The sequence below is a fragment of the Python bivittatus genome, unplaced genomic scaffold, assembly GCF_059951505.1.
Source record: "Python bivittatus isolate LINGU-HERP-01145 unplaced genomic scaffold, Pbiv_v1 ctg000330_np1212, whole genome shotgun sequence".
Lineage (NCBI taxonomy): Eukaryota > Metazoa > Chordata > Lepidosauria > Squamata > Pythonidae > Python > Python bivittatus.
The window spans coordinates 24,711,782-24,733,572 of NW_028277058.1; the positions used below are offsets into that span (position 1 = coordinate 24,711,782).

Below are 21,791 nucleotides of genomic sequence, written 5' to 3' on the forward strand. Positions count from 1 at the left end.
TAAACTTCCTACCCATGTTTAAAATTGCTTGTCCTTGCTATCCTTTAACAATACTGATTGCATCCTCAAAATAAATAGCAGTTTTTCAAACTTGTGCTGTCCAAAATGCAGATGCAGACTTAGCTGTGGAGTGTGATGAGAAAACTGTAACCATTCAATACCAAATTCATAAGGAATAGATAGGATTTAATCACATTCTCCATCCTTAAAGTTTCAGAGGAGAAAAACCGAAGAGATGCTTCCCCATTCTTTATCAATTCTAGAAATGCTTTCAAGAGAGATGGGATTTCCCCATGCAATTCCTGTTGTCAACAGATGTTCACATATCAGTGTCATATTTTATTTCCCACCCAGAGTAAACAGAACTTATTTACTTGTATAAGAACCCTAAGTCAGCTTTTTCCCCACAACTATGCTCCAGATTTCCAATTATAATAGAATCAGCATATATTATTATGGACTCACATCAACACAGAACATGTGGTATATTTCTAGAAGGAATTTCCAAATGAATAGACCTAAATATTCTACTCATATCCAAATTAAGTGAAACTATCATAACATTGTATTTATTCACTCCATTACAATAACAGTTTAGAATACTTACATTAACTGAAACATGATACTAAACCAGTAAAAAGCTTTATTCTCTTATATCAAACAGCATGAATTGAATATCACCAAAATCAAAGCAAGAATTTAGAGCAGCCCCAGTTCCCACTGCTTTAATGAAAATAAATATTGTTGACCTACTTGAAGGTGAGACTGAGAAAAGAAATAATTTAGAATATGTTTATCCATAAGTTTCAGTATTTTTTTTTTCCTATGGCAGCTGAACGTCTCCTATGGCAACTTTCCATTTCTAAAATGCCATCCTAGTAAATAAGCTTGCTCAAACTGTATTCTGACACATACAGTAGAGAATGAAAAGGAACACAGCTAGGATCAATTCCTTTTAAGGGCAAACAGGTTCTTAGCTTACTCTATGCAATATATGAGGCCCAGGTGCTTAGAAAGTCTGTACTTCTCAAGCCCATCATTCTTCCTCATATGCACAGCCAATACAACACAACACAGAAGCTTAAATCTTGTGCAAAGCTGTCTTCAGAAACCACATTCTTTGTCCAATTAATAGCTTCTTCTTTAAATCTAGTTACAATTAGATTCCATTCATATAAGACATTTATAGCAATACCTTCTTAGTATATAAGAGAAATAAAGAGCATAAAATTCATTTCTATAATACAAAATTAATCAGATATAGAAAACTGTTACATGCTGGTTATTCATTGCAAACACAGACATATAAAATGTCAATTATACTTTTTACCCTCTATGTTCAGGGGAGGAGGGAAAGGCTGCCTTTCCTTGCTATAAAGAGGCCAGTTTTCATGCCTTACATAATGGGATAGATTGCTGGAAGTCTTTTTTTGTGTGTGTGTGTTAACTCCTTACTAGCATTTGCCGCATTAAAAGTCTGCCAGACATTTAGAAAGTTATGTCAAATAAAGATAAACATTCTTACTCTGCTATATCAAGATATCCACAGGAAGCAGCCGCATGTAGAGGTATCCAGCCTTCATTGTCAGGTTGATTAATGTTGGCTCCATTTTCCACAAGAAATTTCACCATATCTATGTTATCATCTATGCAAGCCTATAAACAGAGGAAAAATGGTTAAAGTTGTACAAGCAATTTGCCAAATACAACTCTGACGATACAGAAAACAAATTTTGTCTGCCACCAAAGAAGTGAAATAAGCAATCCTTTACACATATAGCATATTTATGCACAATGCATGAATTAATCTGTACTTCCTTTATTTGTCCTGACTTAAAAAAAGGGCCTTCCTAATTCCAGTTCAGTTTGAAACCTACCACTTTTTTATATGTATGTATGTATGTATGTATGTATGTATGTATGTATGTATGTATGTAGTTGACTGGTAGTTTCTATGTTAACTCAATAGCAATTTTAGAAATTTAAAATATTCTGGAAAATGACTCTACTTTGTAACATGTATGGGAGATTAAGGTTAAAACATCTAAATCTAGACATAAGCTTTATTCAAATAGTCTATTCCATTATGTCTTTTCTCCTTTTATAGTCTTCACTTTTTGACAAGTTTGCAAGGACAAAAAACAGATTCCATAGATAGTTTTTAAAAGAAAGATGTTCAGATTTAAGCCAACACTTAGTAAGAGAAAACAACACATACTACAGGACATCATAGCAAATTAGTGGCACCCAAGGAAAATGATACAGCTGTGTATTAAGTCAACTTCCTTCAGGTTATAATTCAGAGCTTATATTTAAATTTAATCAAAAGAACACTTAAACGTCTTATTATCTTGAATTAGATAATACAACTTAAGATGTCATTGTGGCTTTTCTTAAAATTTCAAAATGTCGTCTCTGAAAACCTTGTACATATGCACCAATGTATTCAGCAAATTCTGAAGTTCTATTTCAGTTTTTTTCTTTATTAGATAAAGAATATCAAGAAGATGTGTTTGGCAACTCTCATATCCTTTTTTTTAACCTGCCCCAAATCTAAAAAGATCACCAGCTTTCACTGGATTTGGCAAATTTTGATTACTCAGATCTTTTGTAAAAAGAAAAATAATAATTTGGCAACCTCCTGAGATTTTGGCACAAATATTTAATTTTAATTTTAGGGGTCTGTACACAAACTATGGCCAACACAATGCCTCTATAATCAATGGCTGCCTGTTGCCAACTTCTATTGTTGGCATTTTCACTATTATGCATTTGTACTATTATGCAATGAAACAGATAGACAGACAGGCAGGCAGACACAGACTTCACAAAGGAATTCTTGAAATAACAGACCTACATTATCAAAATCAATGCCTTCAAAAAACATAGCTTAAAAACACATTAACTTAAATGCTATCCAACAATGCTGTGTGCTAAACAGTTATCTTCTAATCCTAATGCCTTCAGGACCCCAAACAACCACCTAAATCAATGGCCCCAGATTAACATATTGCTTCTAACAGTGATCTCAACTGCTTGCGAGGAAAATGAGAAATTATTCTGAGAAACTCAAGAGTTTTCTCTACTACTTTAGAAAACAAGGTATCCATTTTATTATGTGTAATTTTGCAATTATACACTCAGAGATCCTTTTGGTAGATGGGCAGCTATATAAACTTGCTTAATAAATAATTATTTCATGTTTATTGTCAAGTTTGGTTGAAATCATTAAGCTACAGTTTAAAAATTAAGTTATAACTAACTCACAAGATTCCTTGCCTTTAACCATCTATCTCAAGTTTCAAACTAAACTATAATTTTTAATAACCATAGTTGAGAGTCTATAGTTTGAATTTCCAAACACACAAGTGGCAAAATAATTATTCAGAGCAGTTTCCCTAATTTTGTTTTACATTTGTTTGCTTTATAAATTTGTAAGGATACTTTCGTCATCATAGCCTCAGAAACTTAGCTAATCACAATACCCAACATTGCAAACCAACATATGCAAACCTCCTTTCAGAAACAACTTTCTGGTTTGTTAGATAGTGAAAACCATGAAGTAATTCAACTCATATCACATCACGAACACCACTTTGCATGATGTTCAAATTAAGCCTAGGCATCAGGATACTCTATGTACAATTAAAATTCCTAGCTAAAAAATACTAATAACTTATTTTTAAAGTGCTTCCCAAAAAATCAAGAGATCACATCTTTAAAAAAAAAAAAAAAATCTCTAACTGGTTGAAAATGTTTCGCAGAAATTGGTCAGTTTGCTAGTTTCATTATTGTTGTTTTATATTGCGTCTTTTGTACATTGCCTTGAGTTACTTTTGTAATTAGCTTATAAATTAATAATAGTAATACTAAAATAATAATAATAATAATAATAATAATAATAATAATAATAATCACCATCAAACAACATCTGCCTATCCCAGGGAAGGACTCAATAGGTGGATAAAAATGCCAAATCCAAACTAAACATCTGGCTGAGTGTGCGAACAACCAAAATGATGATGATGATGATGATGATGATGTAGTGAGGCACTATCTTGATGTGGCTGTGGGGCTTGTGTGCTCTGAGGAAGATGAGAGCTATGCCAGAGGCTCAACCATACTGGACAGGTCTCTTCAGTGGAGCCAGATGAAGAGTGTGTCTCCCATCAACAATATGGCGAGACGCAATTTACAGAAACCTATACTCGATTGGTCATTGCTGAGCCAACAAGGACCTCACCAGTTCCTGGACATCTGGAGACAAGTGGGCTTCAGGACTGTTGGCTGAGCAACCAGGGCCAGCAGCTGCAGGACTACTAGAAGAAAAATCGTTTACCCATCGCAAACATAAAAAGACTAAAACAAAGAAATAATGATCTGCTATTACAAATCAAGTCCAACGAGAAGAGGATATCTGAAAAGAATGCACCAGTTCTGGAAAGAACATCATCCAGAATCAGAAATAACAGAACAGAGGCTAGCAGATCAATGTCAATTTATAATATGAAATAAAGTATTCACAGAAGTAGAATTGGAAGAACTGCAAAGGTCTACCCAGGGCAAAGAAATCGAAGCCTTGCCAGAAGTAGCTCAGACAGTAGAAACAATCCAGGGGGAGTCAGTAGTAGAGGAAGCCAGCATAGCTACTGAATCATTTTCATTCCCAAACCAGGCATCCTCTCTTCTGCCTTCTCCTCAGAAAGAACAAAGCTCTCTAACTAAAAAAACAAGAGGAACTGAAACAAAGAATAACCTAGCATCTAGAACAGCACAAAGAGACAACCATAAGGTTGCCTGCATTAAAGCTTGTTACAAAGTAACAGGTAGCACAAGTATTAAAAGATTCCAATAATGTAATATCAAATATAAACACCAGCTGCAAGAAACAAGACAATGTACACCATGGCTGCAGTTATAACTGAATACCTCGGATGCAAAATCAACAAACAAGAAAAAAAGCCAAACAGTGCACCACCAAAATGGAAGATCAGGTTGGAAAATATGTTCAGCATGCTAGAACTTGATCAGATGCAAGCAAGCTAGAACAGATGAAAGAAAAGAAGGTAAAGAACAAGTAGACCAAAGAATACCTGATCAAGAAATATCACCTAGAAACAAGGAAGATCAAAGAAACACTGGAAATAATAAAGCAACAAATAACAGCCATAGCCCAAAAAATCAGCTGATACGAAGCTCGAATTGCACACTACAGGCAGAATCTCCAATTTCAGTTGAATCAGAAACGTTTCTACAAAACCATCAATAGACAGATTGCAATGAACCAGCCAACACCTGACAAAGAAGAAACAGTGCAGTTCTGGGCGCAGCTATGGGACAACCCAAAAAAATACAATAAGAATGCAGTTTGGATAAAGGAGGTGAAGAAGGGGAAAAAAAGAACCTGAAATGAAAGAACTTGTAATAACAACAGAAATGGTGGACAAAAGGGCAAGGAAGATCAAGAATTGGCCAGCGCCAGGTGAAGATGAACTGCATAATTTTTGGTTGAAACATTTGACTGGTCTGTGCCACTCATTGCCAAGCAGTGTAACAACATACTGCAAAGAGGTGAAATTGACAGTTGGTTAACATCTGGCAAAACCTACCTGAGAATGATCCAACAAAAGGGACAGCACCAGGCAACTATAGGCCAATTACCTGCTTACCAACAATTTTCAAATTGCTAACTGGTGTGGCAGCTGATGCAGTCCAACAGCATCTAGTTCAAAACAAGCTCTCTCCATCTGAGCAGAAAGGAAACCACCCAAACAGCCAACTGACAAAAGATCAGTTCCTAATTGTCAAGATGATTTTGGAAAACTGTAAGAGAAGGAAGACCAACTTGAAGGTAGCTTGGATTGATTACAAGGTGGCATTCAACTCCCTGCCACATGACTAGATAATCAGGAGCCTAGAAATAACAGGAATCAATAGAAACATCAGAAAGTTTGTGCGAAGATCAATGGCACAATGGAAGACGCAGTTGCTGGTCAATAATGACAGACTGGGAGAGGTTAACATCAAGACAGAAATCTTTCAAGGAGACTGACTATCACCACTACTGTTTGTCACTGCACTGACTTCTCTGACAATCATACTGAACAAGTAAGGCTATGGCTGTCAAACATCAAAAACATTTCCAGCCTATCCCACCTCCTTGTATGGAAGCTGTATCGAAAAACACCATCTGAAATGGAATCACTGCTCAACACTGTCCGAACATACAGCAAAGATATTGCAATGGCATTTGGGCTGGACAAATGTGCCACCCTTACCATCAACAGGGGAAAAATAGTGAAAACTGAAGGAATCAAGATGCCCAATGGAAATAGCATCAAGAGTCTGGATGAAGAAGATGAAGAAGATCACTACAAATACCTGGGCATCCTTCAGACTGACAACATCAAGTACACTGAAGTCAAGAAGAAGGTTAGGAGTGAATACATCAGAAGAGTGAAGAAGATCTTAAAGTCCAAACTCAGTGGTGGAAATACCATCAAGGTGATTAACACTTGGGCAATTCCAGTCATTAGATACACAGCTGGAATAGTGGACTGGACTCAAGCAGAACTAGAAGCCCTGAATAGGAAGACTAGAAAAATAATGACAATGTATCATGCCCTTCATCCACACAGTGACGTTGACAGACTCTATTTACCGAGGAGCATAGGTGGGAGTGGTTGCAAGTACACCAGACAGTTGAAGAAGAAAAAAGGGCATTGGAAGAATATCTGAAAGAAAGCAAAAAAAGATGTATTGAAGCTAGTACACCGTGAAGGTTTACTGAATACTGAAGAGGCCACACTGGCCTACAAGATGAAATGAAGACTAGAAAAGAGACATGGCAAGTAAAAGTGTTACATGGCCAATACACAAAAAAAAAACTAGCAGGCAAAGCAGAAAATAACAAGATCTGGCAATGGCTAAGAGCAGAAAGTTGAAGAAAGAGAGAGAGAGAGGCTAATTCTGGCTGCACAAGACCAAGCCTTAAGAACAAATGCATACAAAGCCAGAATTGAGAAGACATCAACAGACAGCAAATGCCACCTCTGCAAAGAAGATGAAGAAACAGTGGACCACCTAGTTAGCTGTTGCAGGAAGATCACAGAGACTGACTACAAACAATGGCATGAAAAAAGAGCGAAATGGTGCACTGGAATATCTGCAAGAAATACTATTTGCCTGCAAGCAAGAAATGGTGGGACCACAAAACAAAGTAATAGAAAATGAAGAAGCTAAAGTGCTCTCGGACTTTAGAATTCAAACAGACAAGCACCTGCCACATAACACCCCAGACTTAACAACTGTTGATAAGAAAGACAAAAAAGTCTGGATAGTAGACACTGCAATACCTGGAGAGAGCAGAAGAGAAGAGAAAGAACTGGAGAAAATCACAAAATACAAAGACCTAAAAAGAGAAATAGAATAACTGTGGCAAAAGAAAGCAAAGAAATTACCAATAGTAATAGGCACCTTGGGTGCAATCCCAAAACATCTGGGGCACCACTTGAACACCATCAGCACTAACAAAATCACCATCAGTCAATTGCAAAAGGCAGCTTTACTTGGAACAGCTTATGTTCTGTGATGATACCTTTAACACCATCAAACAGCAACATCTGCCTATCCCAGGTCCTTGTGAAGGACTTGATAGGTGGATAAAAATGCCAAATCCATTCTAAACATTTGGCTGACTGTGTGACTAACGATAATAATAATGTAATAATACAACTAGAGGGCAAATTGTGTATTATTGCTATTATGGTTGGTTGCATAGTCAGCCAGATGTTTAGACTGGATTTGGCATTTTTGTCCACTTATTAAGTCCTTCCTATCCCAGGTCCTCGGGAAGAACTTGATAGGTAGACAAAAATGCCAAATCCAGTCTAAGCATCTGGCTGACTGTGCGACCAACCATAATAGTAACAGTGTACAATTTGCCCTCTAGTACATATGTATTTATCTTTACCAGATTGCCTTATATCTATACCTAAGTAATATACTAATTTTTTCAAGGAAGACAAATCTCAGCTTACATTGTATTACATTTCAAACTAGAACCCTGATATAAAGCAAATCTTAGTCAATTTCTAAATAAAACCAACATCAAATAATGTGTTGACAGCCTGATTTGTTTAATCAATCATTGTTAAACCCTGAAATACTTTGAATATGAAACTAAAGAAGGAAATCCTGAAGAAGGGGAGAAGAATGGGATTGCAGGAGTGTAATACTTCACTAGGCTCACTGCAATTCAACTTTCCAACAAAACAATGACTTAGTTCCATATAAACATAAATGGTCATTCAGTTTGTACTCTCTGCCACTGACAGGCCAAAATCAGAATGTTTGGAGTTAAGAGTTAATTATATTAAAAATCTCCATGCAAATTGATGTTATTTTCCAAATCTTGGTACTGTGCAGAAGCTGTGTTACTACAACAGTATTATGGAGTAGTAATAGTTATCTGAAATTACAATATTCTTCTACATAACTACATGCCTACATTTTAAATTCTAGAATGTTAGCTGCAGTTCTAATGCAGGAGATCAAAAAATGGATATTAGATGGTTAAAGACAATTGGAATTTCTCCCACTTTGGATGGGCGCCTTCAGTTCACTGCAGCACAAACTAAGTTGACCATATAAGGCTCTGGGATTCCCATGTAAAACGCTCAAATACTTTAACTATATATTTGCTAAAACTAAATGAGCTTCTAAATCTGAGTCTCAAGTGTCCACGTTAGCAGAAAAATGTACACTATGAAAATGGTAACATAATTTAAAAATTTCCAATTTAAAGAATAATTTGAAATGATCAAAGATGGTTATGGAACATTATACTTGTTAGATTGAAACTAGGAGAAGATCCTGTTTCATGTAACAGCAGTAGCAGTTGTGTCATATTTTGTGTTCCTACACTGATGTAGAATTATGTTAATTTAAAGCTTTCTACAGTAAGGATAATAGGTATGAAAGAGAGGTTCACAGAGAAAAGGGAAATAGAACTAATCCATTTAATGCAAAGGACTGGGAACCTGTGGCCCTAAGCCATACAAGGTTATCAGCTTAATTTCAAAACCCTATTACAAGCATTCAATTCAGACTTCTGATAAAACCTATCTCTTCCTTGGCACCTAGTGTTTAGGAAAGAGAAAGGAGGATTTTAAATATCATTTTAAATAATATTTTATTTTATAATAAATAAAATATTTTAAAAATAGTGATCCCACCTACCACTTGTCTCAACCTACTCACTACTGACATGAGATGCATTTCCTAACATATTATCCCTACCAGAAGTGAATGGGAACATAAAGAAAGAGAGGGAAAATTGTCCATCACTGACTGACTGTCTCAGAAGTTTGAGGCAGGAAATTTTAAAGTTGCAATAGTAAAGAGAGAAACAGTGTGAGCCCATTATATAATGTTCAAAAATTGTGAAACAAAAAACAATGAGTAAAATGATACTTATTCTGAAAAATATTAATGACTGCCTTGAACTTTAGAATCCACTCTTACTAAACATAATCATAACAAAAATAAGTCTCATGTCACTTTAACAAATGACACACATATTAAGCCTGTACAGTACAGTATCATTTCTCTTTCTGGAGCCCCTGCAGTTGGATTGAAAGAGCAATTCAGTATAATGCCTTGACTCAAAAAACTGAGGCACTCCACCTCCAACACCATCAGATCAAGCACTGATGCGGGCCACTTCTCTTCAGTGTCTGCTTCATTGGATGTGCTGCTGGTTTCTGCAAACATGAATGTATGAGCAAAAGATCATTAAAAGCCTTTAAAATAGTTGCTTGAATATGTTTGGTTACACCTTTGGCAAGTATCAGACACTTTGACATTTTGTGGAACAGCCTCAAAAGGCACTGAGATCAAGGCTTCTATCAAAATGAAATACACCTCCAAGGTTGCACCCAGTTTTTATTTATGGCATATAATTCTATGAACTACAATCTATTTCCATTAGGTGCAATGAAAATCTTTTATTTTTTTCACTTCAAGCAGCTTAGTTGTGTTAGCCTTTTGCAGCAAAGATGACAAAGAGTATTGTTCTTCTTCTATAGTAAGCAGTTAATTGTCATAGAAGCTTTACAGAATGTTACCCCACTTCTTGCTACATTTGATAGTGTACAAGTTTTAGATTCCACACTAGTAGGGTAATTGTGGCAGCTCTATACAGATAGTTTTATATATCAAATAGCAAAGTTGTGGTTGCATATACCCTACATAGTATGGAATCTCAACCTGCTGTCCATGTCTTCTTAGACTTTCAGTTAATTTTTTTCTCAAAGCGACTCCATGCAAATGGTAAAACACACTGAACAGTGTAAGACTCCTAAAAATAAGCCAGGAGTCAGAAATTATATGCAAGATTCCACTAGTTTCACCCAGAATACTGTGCATGAACCAGGAAATATGGGCATTTAACTTTTCAGTCCTAAAAGATAGGCTGCTGAATGTTGTCAGATGCAATGGTACATAATGTAACACAGGAGGATTCAGCAATATCAACACATGAATCCACCTACTTGGATCCAGAACTATGGATTTTATAATATCTGTCCATCCAGTTTATTTCACATTCTATCTCTAGAACTTCTAAATCTTTTTAAAATGTTTTAGGTTTTCTGGGTCAGGGGCACCATGTGAGAAAATATAAATGCTATCACAAAATGGCAGCCATTTATAAAAACTGCCATGATGGGCATGACTAGTGCAAACAAGTATTATTATGCTAAAAGCCTAGAAGCCAGAAACATGAATGTAAGGCAAAGGGGGATTAAAACCCACAAATCAAACTGATTCTTTGAACTCAGTTTTCTTTCTTGTTCAGAATCATTTTCACAAACATATTACCTCTCCTCCAATAGTTAAAATCCTGTTGCTTCACACTCTGAGCACATAAATCCAGTTACTTCCCTCAACAAAACATTTTTACACATAGTACCATAAATATTCATCTCACATCAAGAGCATGCAGACCTATCCCTTCTTTCAGGTTTCCATATGTTTTCATCTTGTTCACTACAACCTTTTTGTTTATAACTGAAGTCTCTCCACTTTATCTTTCTACATTAAATTCGCTCATCCACCTCTAGGTTTCTCTGCTTTCTTTTCCCATAGCATTGTCACTCTCAGTGTATTGACATTCTTCTATATTTCTTATTCTTCCCCTCAGGTTCATCCTCTGCCCTCCCCCAGCTTCTCCACAGCTATTTACAAGTTTTTCTCCATTACTAGGCATAGACAATATGATTTCTCTCTTATTTCTCCTTTCCTGCAGCTATAAATATTTCAAAGCAAAGGACTAAGTTTTCGCCATGTGCCATCTTTACTTGTTAGGGCCACATAAGCGCAGAAATATTCAAAGAAAGAAGGCTGCCTGCTAGAGTCTAGTCCTAAAAGCTACACTGTTTACAGGGGTCAAATAGCTGTTCTCAGGAGTGCAATCCTAGGAAAAGACCCATTGGGTTAAAGAGCTGTAGACGGATGTTTCATTTTCACACACATGCTCTGAAGCAGTACATAGCCTTATTCTACTACCAAAGCTTTTTTACAATGAAATTAAAAAGTTAAAAATGAATGCTGTCAGCAAGACTTTTTAAAGGCACAGAGAGATGTCCCTACTCTCATTTTATGCTTTTAGAATTTGACTTGTCAGAAGGTAGTACCAGACCAATTAGTAATTCTTAATAACTCTAGATGCTGATGGGTAGCTGACAAAGATACAAAAGAGAATATAATGAATATTACTTCAGCAAAACTGCTTTCAGCTCCATCAGTGAATTTATTTAGATCAATGACAGTCTTTTTAAAAAGTTGCTACTTTTTCTGTAGCAGAATTTTAAAACAAGAAAATATACAATTATTTTGTATCTCTTAAGCAGGATTTCAGGTAGAACTTTTATGTTATGAATTTTCTAAAACATATTAAGGCCAGCAATAAAGAGAAGATTCCTCAGCTTATATGTGGAAAAAATGAAACTGTTTACCAGATTTCTATTTTTATGGTTTACTAAACAGAACAGATATTGAAACTATAGTTATTTAAATAGGACATGTTTTATATAGTAAGTATGAAGTTCTATGCATAATGCAAGAGTGGACACTGCTGAATCATAGAATTTACTTCCAACTCATATAAAATCAAGCTGTTATTTTGTTTCTTTCAGCTTACATAAATATGTTATTTGTAGTAAATGTCTTTCCCTAATGTCACAGTTCATCATTCAGTGCAGGTTTAGCGATATTTTGGTGATCAGGGGTCTTACTTAACATTGTTTCAGGGGGTGAAACTACACTGAGCAAGATGATAATGCAAAATGACCAAGGGCTGCGTCACATACATGGCTAGAGCCAAGCTCACCTACTTTTCCTTGGTATTTCCAGGGCAGGGACTTTGTTGTATTGTTTTATTTGTTAAACTATGTTAAACTTATTTTAAATCTGACACTGCAGTACTCATAGTTTCCCCCACTGAAAAATGATGGCAAAACCATGTGCTGATTTTCAGGTACTAAGGTAACAGAGAATTCTGAAGCCTGCAAAAAAGGGACTACTCACCCATAATTTTTGTAATCATCTTGTTCTTTTCATTTTAGGTCATACACAACCATTATAATATGGTTAGTTAAAAATAACTTACCAAATATAATAGTATGCTGCCCAAAATAAGTTAACAGAGCAAATTAAAGGTGTTTCTTCTTTTTACTATATTAAAGTATCATTATACTTAAGACTATTTTCCTGAACAATTTTACCGATTCATATATAAGGTTGCTATCATTTGAAACCAGTTATTAGGTTGATTTATCTGTTTATTGATATCCATCTTGCTCTACAGACTATATTGCCAGTTAACAAAAAACCATGTATGTATTACAAAGTTACTTAACTCAGAAGAAACAGTTTCCCAGGACATGGTTTCATCTCTTTAGCTGCTATTCCTATTAGAGATTCTCATATATTATTTCATGAATTACTATGTAAAATCATATTTATCATGCTTGGGGTATGCAAAATAGAAGTTTCTTAAAGGGGGTTAATTACAAAATAGAAAATATCTATTTTTATATGTTTAGAATTACTTTTGCCTGTCAAACATCATTTTTAATTTTGTACAGTGCTTTCAATGGTACAGTATTCACTTTCTAACAATACCTCACTGCAAATCTACTCAATAATTCTTTCCAAATAATCTCTATACCTTATTTACTTTAAAAATAAGAAACAGCTGGGAACTGTTCTTCCAGTATATAAACCAAACTCACATGTAAGGTTGGCTAAAATGAACATTCCTATTAACTAGCCAGAAAGTTTACTTGATGAGCTTATTAAAGAACATGCTTATTCACAAATCTTGAATATCAAATATTTATCAGGATTTAGATAGACTTCTATAATACGATTCAGCCTTAAATGTCTCTTATTTATCTCTAAAGTTGTTTACTCAATACTTGCTATAGTGAAACTATATAGGTGGCAATGAAAAACCACTTGCACATTGCTGCCAAAAAACCTAAATGGATATGTCCAAGAAGTCATCAGGAGTTGAACTTGACTTGGAGATGTTATCATTTTATGTCTTTAACATAAACAAGAAAAAACAAGATCAACACTTTTCAAAAGCTTCAATTAGAAATATAGCACTCTATGTTTACTAATTAGGACAGGTGTAGATATAATATCTCACTAGATACAGAGCAATTGTGCTGGATGCAAATCCATTTCTAAGCAGGATTTAAAGTACTGGACATTATCTAAGAAGAAGAATAAATTATTTTAGCTTTATAATATTCAGTTTCATCACTATTTCAACCTTGGAACACCCTTCCAGGAAAGGTAGCATCGCAGAAGGTAAAGACTGTTGGCTAGATAAGTCAGCACGCTAGACTTTTTTTTTTTTAATTGGTTGCTTACAGCTTGCTTAATTTTATTAAGCAAGCCTAGCTGAGTTTTTAAATAACTTGCACACATTTGAAAGTGTATGCTAAAGGATTGTTCAGAAAATTTATTTAATTAATACTGCATATATTAGAATTTAGAATTCAAATGCATGAAGTATCTTTAACAATTGATTCATTACTTATTTTCATATAAATTTATATAAATTGCTTCATTTATGCCCTTATTCATTTAAAATAAATGATTTATTTATTTATGACTGGATTGATGTTCAAAAAACAAATAATTACTTGCAACAAGATTGATGTCAGATTTTCAATTTGTTAATGTAACACATGTTAAGCAACTCAAAATCAAGTATCTTAGAGTTCTTGTTCAGTGACTGCACACTCTTCCTTTAAAACCCTGAATTTCACCACTTTAAAAAACTTATTTCAATACTATACAAGACAAGCATTAAAAAGTCTATTATGAATTTCATTTGAAATTATTGACCAGGCAAGGGAAAGGCAATGGCATCTCAACTACTTTACCATCATAAAAGATGAGCTACGTTGCTGATGTCAGATGACAGAGCAGTATTTTATTTTTCATCACCTGTAAAACTTACTTTATTTAAATGTTAGTGTCTGATTTTACACTACTGTATATTGTATTAAATGACATGAATAATGGAAAGAACATTAAATACTATGAATAATGAAAAGGTGAGAATGAGAGATATTTTCAGATATAAAGTCTACACTCTTTCAGACAGAATATTTTTCTTTATTTGCCACCTCAAATGCTGAGATCACTCTAGGCAACCTGTACTTTAGAGTTAAAACTACCATATAAAAGTAATAAAAATGATCAAAATATATACACTGGAGAGGGAAATCAGCTGAAAAAAGATTTTAACAATAAAAAGTAACTACTAGGGAATAAATCATAACACCCAACCCCAGAGCTTGCTGGAAAAGCCAAATTTTCACATCTTTATGAAAACTCCAAAGGGACAAGGTCATATGAACCTCAAGGGGATGCTGTTCCACACAGCAATCACAACTACAGGGAAGGTGGATTTCCTAGGTCCCTCCAGTTGACAGTGCTTCACGGCTAAGACCTGAAGCACACCAACTCTTTCAGACTTTCTTTCAGACTGGTCAAGCAGGAGCAACAGGAGAAAAATACTCCAATAGGTAACCAGAAACCTTAAATTCACATGTTAGCAAAATAATGCTTAGGATCATATAATGCAGATTAGAGCCCTGCATGGAAAAAGAGATGCCAGATGTTCAAGATAGCTTTAGAAAAGGCCAAGGAACATGAGACATTATTGCTGATGCATGCTGGAAAATTGAGAAAGTCAAAGAAAAACAAAAAGAAATCACTATGTACTTCATTGATTACAGAAAAGTCTTAGATTGTGTTGACCATGTCAAGCTGTGGAACAAATTCAGAGAAAAGGGAATCCCAGAACATCTCACTGTCCACCTGAGAAACTTATATACAAGTCAGGAAGCCACAGTATGGACAGAACATGGTGAAACTGACAGGCTCCAGGTTGGCAGAAGAGTGTGAAAAGGCTGTATACTCTCCTCTTATTTATTCAACCTATATGCTAAATATATATTAAAGGGTAGGGTAGGATAGGGAGGGGAGGGGAGGGTAGGATTGGAAGATGAGCGTGGTTTTAAAACTGGAGGAAGAAGCATTAATAACCTGTGCTATGCTGATGACATTACCCTGATAGCCGAAAATGCAAAGGATCTACAAGCTCTAGTAACAAAAATGAAGGAGCACAGTGGAAAAATATGACTAAAATTAAATATAAAGATGACCAAACTAATGACAACAAGCAGAACAACCAGTCTTAGAATTGATAATGAAGATATTGAAGTGGTGGATAGCTTCTGCCTTTCAGGATCAACCATCAACAGTAAAGGAACAACCAGTCAAGAAATATGCCGCAGATTAGCACTTGGCAGAGTAGCCATGAAGGCCTTGGAAAAGATATTCAAATGCCATGATCTGTCTATATCTACAAAGATCAGAATCATGTATACCATGGTATTCCCTGTGACCCTCTATGAAAGCTTAAGTTGAACTTTGAAGAAGCAGGACAGGAAAAGTACTGACGTTTTGAATTTGTTGGAGAAGACTCCTGAGAATACCACAGACAGCACAGAAAACAAAATAATGGATGATCAAACAAATCAACTTAGAATTCTTACTAGAGGCACAAATGACGAGGCTCAAATTATCCTACTTTGGATGCATTATGCAAAGAACTAGCTCTCTGGAGAAGGCTCTAATGCTGGGAAAGGTGGAAGGAAAGAGGAGATAGCCAGCAGCAAGGTGGATGGACTCAGTTATAGTGACAATGAGTGCACTGCTGGAAGACCTGAAAGATCAGGTTAGGGACAGATCGTCATGAAGAACAATCTATCTATGAGGTCACTAGGACTTGATAACAACTTGATGGCAAATCATCAATAATCAGGTAACTTAAGGTTTATCATAACAAGGAATGGCAGTTAGAGCAGCTTTTTATTTAGAATCTTTTCTTAAATAACAGCTTTGCCATTCCATAACTTTAAAAAGGGGCTACAAAAGTAAAGGAGGTTATAACTCTGCACTAATCAAAGCTGTTTTCTTTACAGGGTTGCACTCCTGTTTTCACTTACAGTTTACAAAAATCATTCTTTCTTGCAGTCTATACAGTGGGGCAAAAAAGTATTTAGTCAGCCACCAATTGTGCAAGTTCTCCCACTTAAAAAGATGAGAGAGGCCTGTAATTTTCATCATAGGTATACCTCAACTATGAAAGACAAAATGAGAAAAAAAATCCAGAAAATCACCTTGTCTGATTTTTAAAGAATTTATTTGCAAATCATGGTGGAAAATAAGTATTTGGTCACCTACAAACAAGCAAGATGTCTGGCTCTCACAGACCTGTAACTACTTCTTTAAGAGACTCCTCTGTCCTCCACTCGTTACCTGTAGTAATGGCACCTGTTTGACCTTGTTATCAGTATAAAAGACACCTGTCCACAACCTCAAACAGTCACACTCCAAACTCCCAGAAACAAAATTATAGACCTGCACCAGGCTGGGAAGACTGAATCTGCAATAGACAAGCAGCTTGGTGTGAAGAACTCAACTGTGGGAGCAATAATTAGAAAATGGAAGACATACAAGACCACTGATAATCTCCCTCAATCTGGGGCTCCATGCAAGATCTCACCCCATGGGGTCAAAATGATCACAAGAATGGTGAGCAAAAATCCCAGAACCACATGGGGGGACCTAGTGAATGACCTGCAGAGAGCTGGGACCAAAGTAACAAAGGCTACCATCAGTAACACACTATGCCGCCTGGGACTCAAATCCTGCAGTGCCAGATGTGTCCCCCTGCTTAAGCCAGTACATGTCCGGGCCCATCTGAAGTTTGCTAGAGAGCATTTGGATGATCTGGAAGAGGATTGGGAGAATGTCATATGGTCAGATGAAACCAAAGTAGAATGTTTTGGTCTAAACTCAACTTGTTGTGTTTGGAGGAGAGAGAATGCTGAGTTGCATCCAAAGAACACCATACCTACTGTGAAGCATGGGGGTGGAAACATCATGCTTTGGGGCTGTTTTTCTGCAAAGGGACCAGGATGACTGATCCGTGTAAAGGAAAGAATGAATGGGGCCATGTATCGTGAGATTTTGAGTGAACACCTCCTTCCATCAGCAAGGGCATTGAAGATGAAATGTGGCTGGGTCTTTCAGCATGACAATGATCCCAAACACACCGCCCAGGCAACGAAGGAGTGGCTTCGTAAGAAGCATTTCAAGGTCCTGGAGTGGCCTAGCCAGTCTCCAGATCTCAACCCCATGGAAAACCTTTGGAGGGAGTTGAAAGTCTGTGTTGCCCAGCGACAGCCCCAGAACATCACTGCTCTAGAGGAGATCTGCATGGAGGAATGGGCCAAAATACCAGCAACAGTGTGTGAAAACCTTGTGAAGACTTACAGAAAACGTTTGACCTCTGTCATTGCCAACAAAGGATATATAACAAAGTATTGAGATGAACTTTTGATATTGACCAAATACTTATTTTCCACCATGATTTGCAAATAAATTCTTTAAAAATCAGACAATGTGATTTTCTGGATTTCCCCCCCCCCCATTTTGTCTCTCATAGTTGAGGTATACCTATGATGAAAATTACAGGCCTCTCTCATCTTTTTAAGTGGGAGAACTTGCACAATTGGTGGCTGACTAAATACTTTTTTGCCCCACTGTATTTTATTATTCTATTGCATCTAACTTCCTTGAACATTTATGTTCTTTCAGATGATAAAAGCTGAATCCGTGGTGACTATTTGAAGTTCTCTTGGCAGCAATATGGAAGTGGTTTGCCACTGTCTTCTTTCTTTCAGATGATGGGTATTTAAAGCATCAACTATAACTCCAAGAAAATAATATTTATGAGCCACAATTTTATAGCAACTGAAAGGTGATACAAGGTATGATTATGAACACTTTTTTACAACTCAGAGTAAAAACCATGAAGAAAAAGGGAAACTGAAATACATGCTTGTCAACAAGTATACCAAAGAAACCATAATTTTGTAAGAATGGTTTGCTGACTCATATTTCTCATTAAGACATAAATTATAATTTACCAGCAATAATGGCTGCAACTAATGAACATTTATGCCTTTATATAGCAGTTACCACCTTAAAGCTCTTTACAGTGCAGCATGAGGATATATCAGACAACACCTTGCCAAAATTGAATCTGCCCATCCAGTAGAGTCATTTAGAGGACTACTGAAGGTCCCCCTTGTGAGGTTTGTGGGACATGGGCCAGGTGACGAGACTTCTCAAAGGTGCCCCCTGAGAAATTGTGGGAAAGCTGGGGGTGAACTGATTGAAAGATTCTCAGGCCAGGTGGTGAGAACTCTGGGAAAAAGTCCCTCAAAGAGACACTGCCTTAATTAACTCAGTGTAAGTGCAGCTGGGAAATACCTGTTCTAGTTTCCAAGATTCTGTATCTACCCCAGATTAGCATTCAGTAAGGTATTTTACTGAAATCCTTCTCATTCTCAGTTCCTTGGTCTGCCAGCTATGTTGGGCATGACAACCCCATTGTATGGAACACATTTCCTCTGGGCGTACTGATATTCCTCACTCTACAGGTATTCTGAAAACAGGCCAAAGCACCATCTGGCCCTAGATTCCTGGAGGGGAGAGAGGGAGGGACAGAGGGATGGAGAAAGGCTTTGATTACAACTAAGTGCAGTAAACAATTCTGTGTGTGCATGTAGTAGTGGCTGGATAGCGTACTGGTTAGAGTGCTGCCCTTTGATGCAGGAGACCAGGGTTCGAATCCCAGCCAGTACCTACCTTACCAGTAGGGATCCATGGGCAAAGACCCCTAACACTTAATCTGCCTACCTCAGATATGAAAGTGACATGAACTAAGAGAATCATGCCAGCTTGGATGTCACCCGGATTAACAAGGTCTGCGCCAGATGTTGGGGAACCAGAACAATCTGATGAGTAGTGGGCTACTGGAACAAACCATACATGGATGAGACAAGAGAACCTGGAATTGATAGAATGCTACTGCAATAGTAGACCTAACAAGAGGGGATATATGAAACGTATGAGGGAACTATGGATGGATACAAGACTTACATCCACCCTGAGAAACAGCTAGTTACCCATCACTTCAACACAGTGAAGAGGAAGCTGCTCTCACAACTTGAGATAGACCAACTACACATTACAGCCCAAACTCAAGAAGACCTGGAAGAAAACTGGATGTGTAGCCAACACCTGAAGCTGGAACGTCACTGCCAACCCCTCCATTACAAAGCAAAGCAGCTGACCTGAGGCATAAGATCATGGATAAGTTAGCTACAGTCAACTTTCAAGACCGATTACTGAGGCTTAGTGGAGAAGTACCATCAGACACTATGCTAGAAGATGCCAATAGAGCCCTTCTACCATCATAACTCAAACCAATAAACTGGTATAAGTTATAGCTGCTGTAATCCTGGAGATGCTTGGCTACATGATCAAGAATAGCAGTACATGCCCCCCCCCCCCGAAAATAAGACTGGAGGCTAAGATCAAGGCAACTCGGAGAGAAGTCAGTCAGCTAGTGGAACTACAGAAGCGTGTGGAGATTAAGGATAAGACTTGGCTACTTAAAAAATATATGGGCCTGACTCCATCTGAAGCCCTAGAGACTGCTAAACAAAGGCTCACAGCACTGGCTGCCAGGCTAAGGAGATACACTATAGAAGCAGAGGCCAAGAAGATAAATGCCCTGTTCTCCAAAGAACCATCCAAGGTGCACTTCCAACTGCAGTGCAACAACACAGTAACACCACAGCCACCAACAACAGAAACTGAACAGTACTGGAAGAACATATGGGAGAATGGGAAGATACATAACACCAGTGCAAAGCGGCTGTAGGACCTGAAAGAGGACCACAACAATCTCCAAGAACAAGAACCAGTCACCATCATAATAGCAGACATCCAACAGCGGGTCACAAACATGAAGAGCGGGACAGCACCTATCCTGGACCTGATCCACACCTACTGGCTAAAGAAATTAACTGCCAATGCATGAATGCCTAGCAGCACAGATGAACTAGCCGCTAGCAGCAGGCTCCCACCCAGACTGGCTAACACAAGAAAGGACAGTGCTGATCATGAAAGACCCCCACAAGGGAATGGCATCATCCAACTACCAGCCAATAACCTGCATCCCCACAAGTCCTATTGGGCATCATAGCTGCCAAGCTACAGGACTATACGGACCAGTACATGAACACAATTCAGAAGGGCATTGGGAACGACACCAGAGGCTCAAAACACCAGTTGCTCATAGACAGAGCGGCCATCCAAGACTTAAGGTCTATATAGACCAATCTGAGTACAGCCTGGATTGACTACAGCAGGGGTCCCCAACCCCCAGGCCACAGACCAGTACCGGTCCGTGGCCTGGTAGGAACCAGGCCGCACAGCAGGAGGTGAGTGGCGGGCGAGCGAAAACAGCCACTCTCCATCACTTGCGTTACCGCCTGAGCTCCACCTCCTGTGAGATCAGCAGCAACATTGGATTCTCATAGGAGCACGAACCCTACTATGAGCTGCACATGCGAGGGATCTAGGTTGCGCGCTCAGAATCCGACACTTATTTTACTCTGCACATGGCCCGCCCATTATTTTATTTACCACTGCCATCTGCACCTCTTTCCCACACTGTGCACTTGTCTCAGGCACAATTTTGTTAAGCCCACAAGCTTTTTTTTTTAATCTGTTCAACCATGTCCAATTCTTTGGAGACTGCCTGGACAAGTCCTGACCAGCAACTGATTCCTATCCCCACCCAAAGCGTTGCCAGCGTTTCCTCCCACCAAAATAACAATAATAATAATAGAAATAAAAATAGAAATAAAGTGCACAATAAATGTAATACGCTTGACTCATCCTGAAACCATCGCCCGCCCTTCCCAGTCCGTGGAAAAATTGTCTTCCATGAAACCGGTCCCTGGTGCCAAAAAGGTTGGGGACCACTGGACTACAGGAAAGCCTACAACTCAATGCTGCACACATGGATCTGTGAATGCCTGGCACTATATAAAGTCAACAGGACACTAAGGACTTTCCTCAAGAACTCAATGGGACTGTGGAAGACAAAACTGGAAGTCAACTCAAGAGAGCTTGCACAAGTGGCCATCAAGTGCAGCATATACTAAGGTGATGCACTGTCCCTGTTCCTGTTCTGCATAGGCTTGAACCCCCTCAGCCAGATAATCATAAGGACTGCCTATAGATACAAGTTCAAGAGTCTAACTAGCATCAGC

General features: G+C 37.6%; 1 protein-coding gene across 4 annotated transcripts in view; it reads right to left on the reverse strand.

The window, feature by feature from the left end:
• PPP1R12A (protein phosphatase 1 regulatory subunit 12A) overlaps nt 1-21,791 on the reverse strand; it is a 136,317-nt gene that overhangs the window by 91,081 nt on the left and 23,445 nt on the right. For all 4 annotated transcript variants that reach the window (XM_025177186.2, XM_025177189.2, XM_007422267.4 and 1 more), the window contains exon 2: nt 1,526-1,656. In XM_025177186.2, the coding sequence (XP_025032954.2) occupies nt 1,526-1,656 (131 nt within the window). The remainder of the gene's footprint in view (nt 1-1,525; nt 1,657-21,791) is intronic.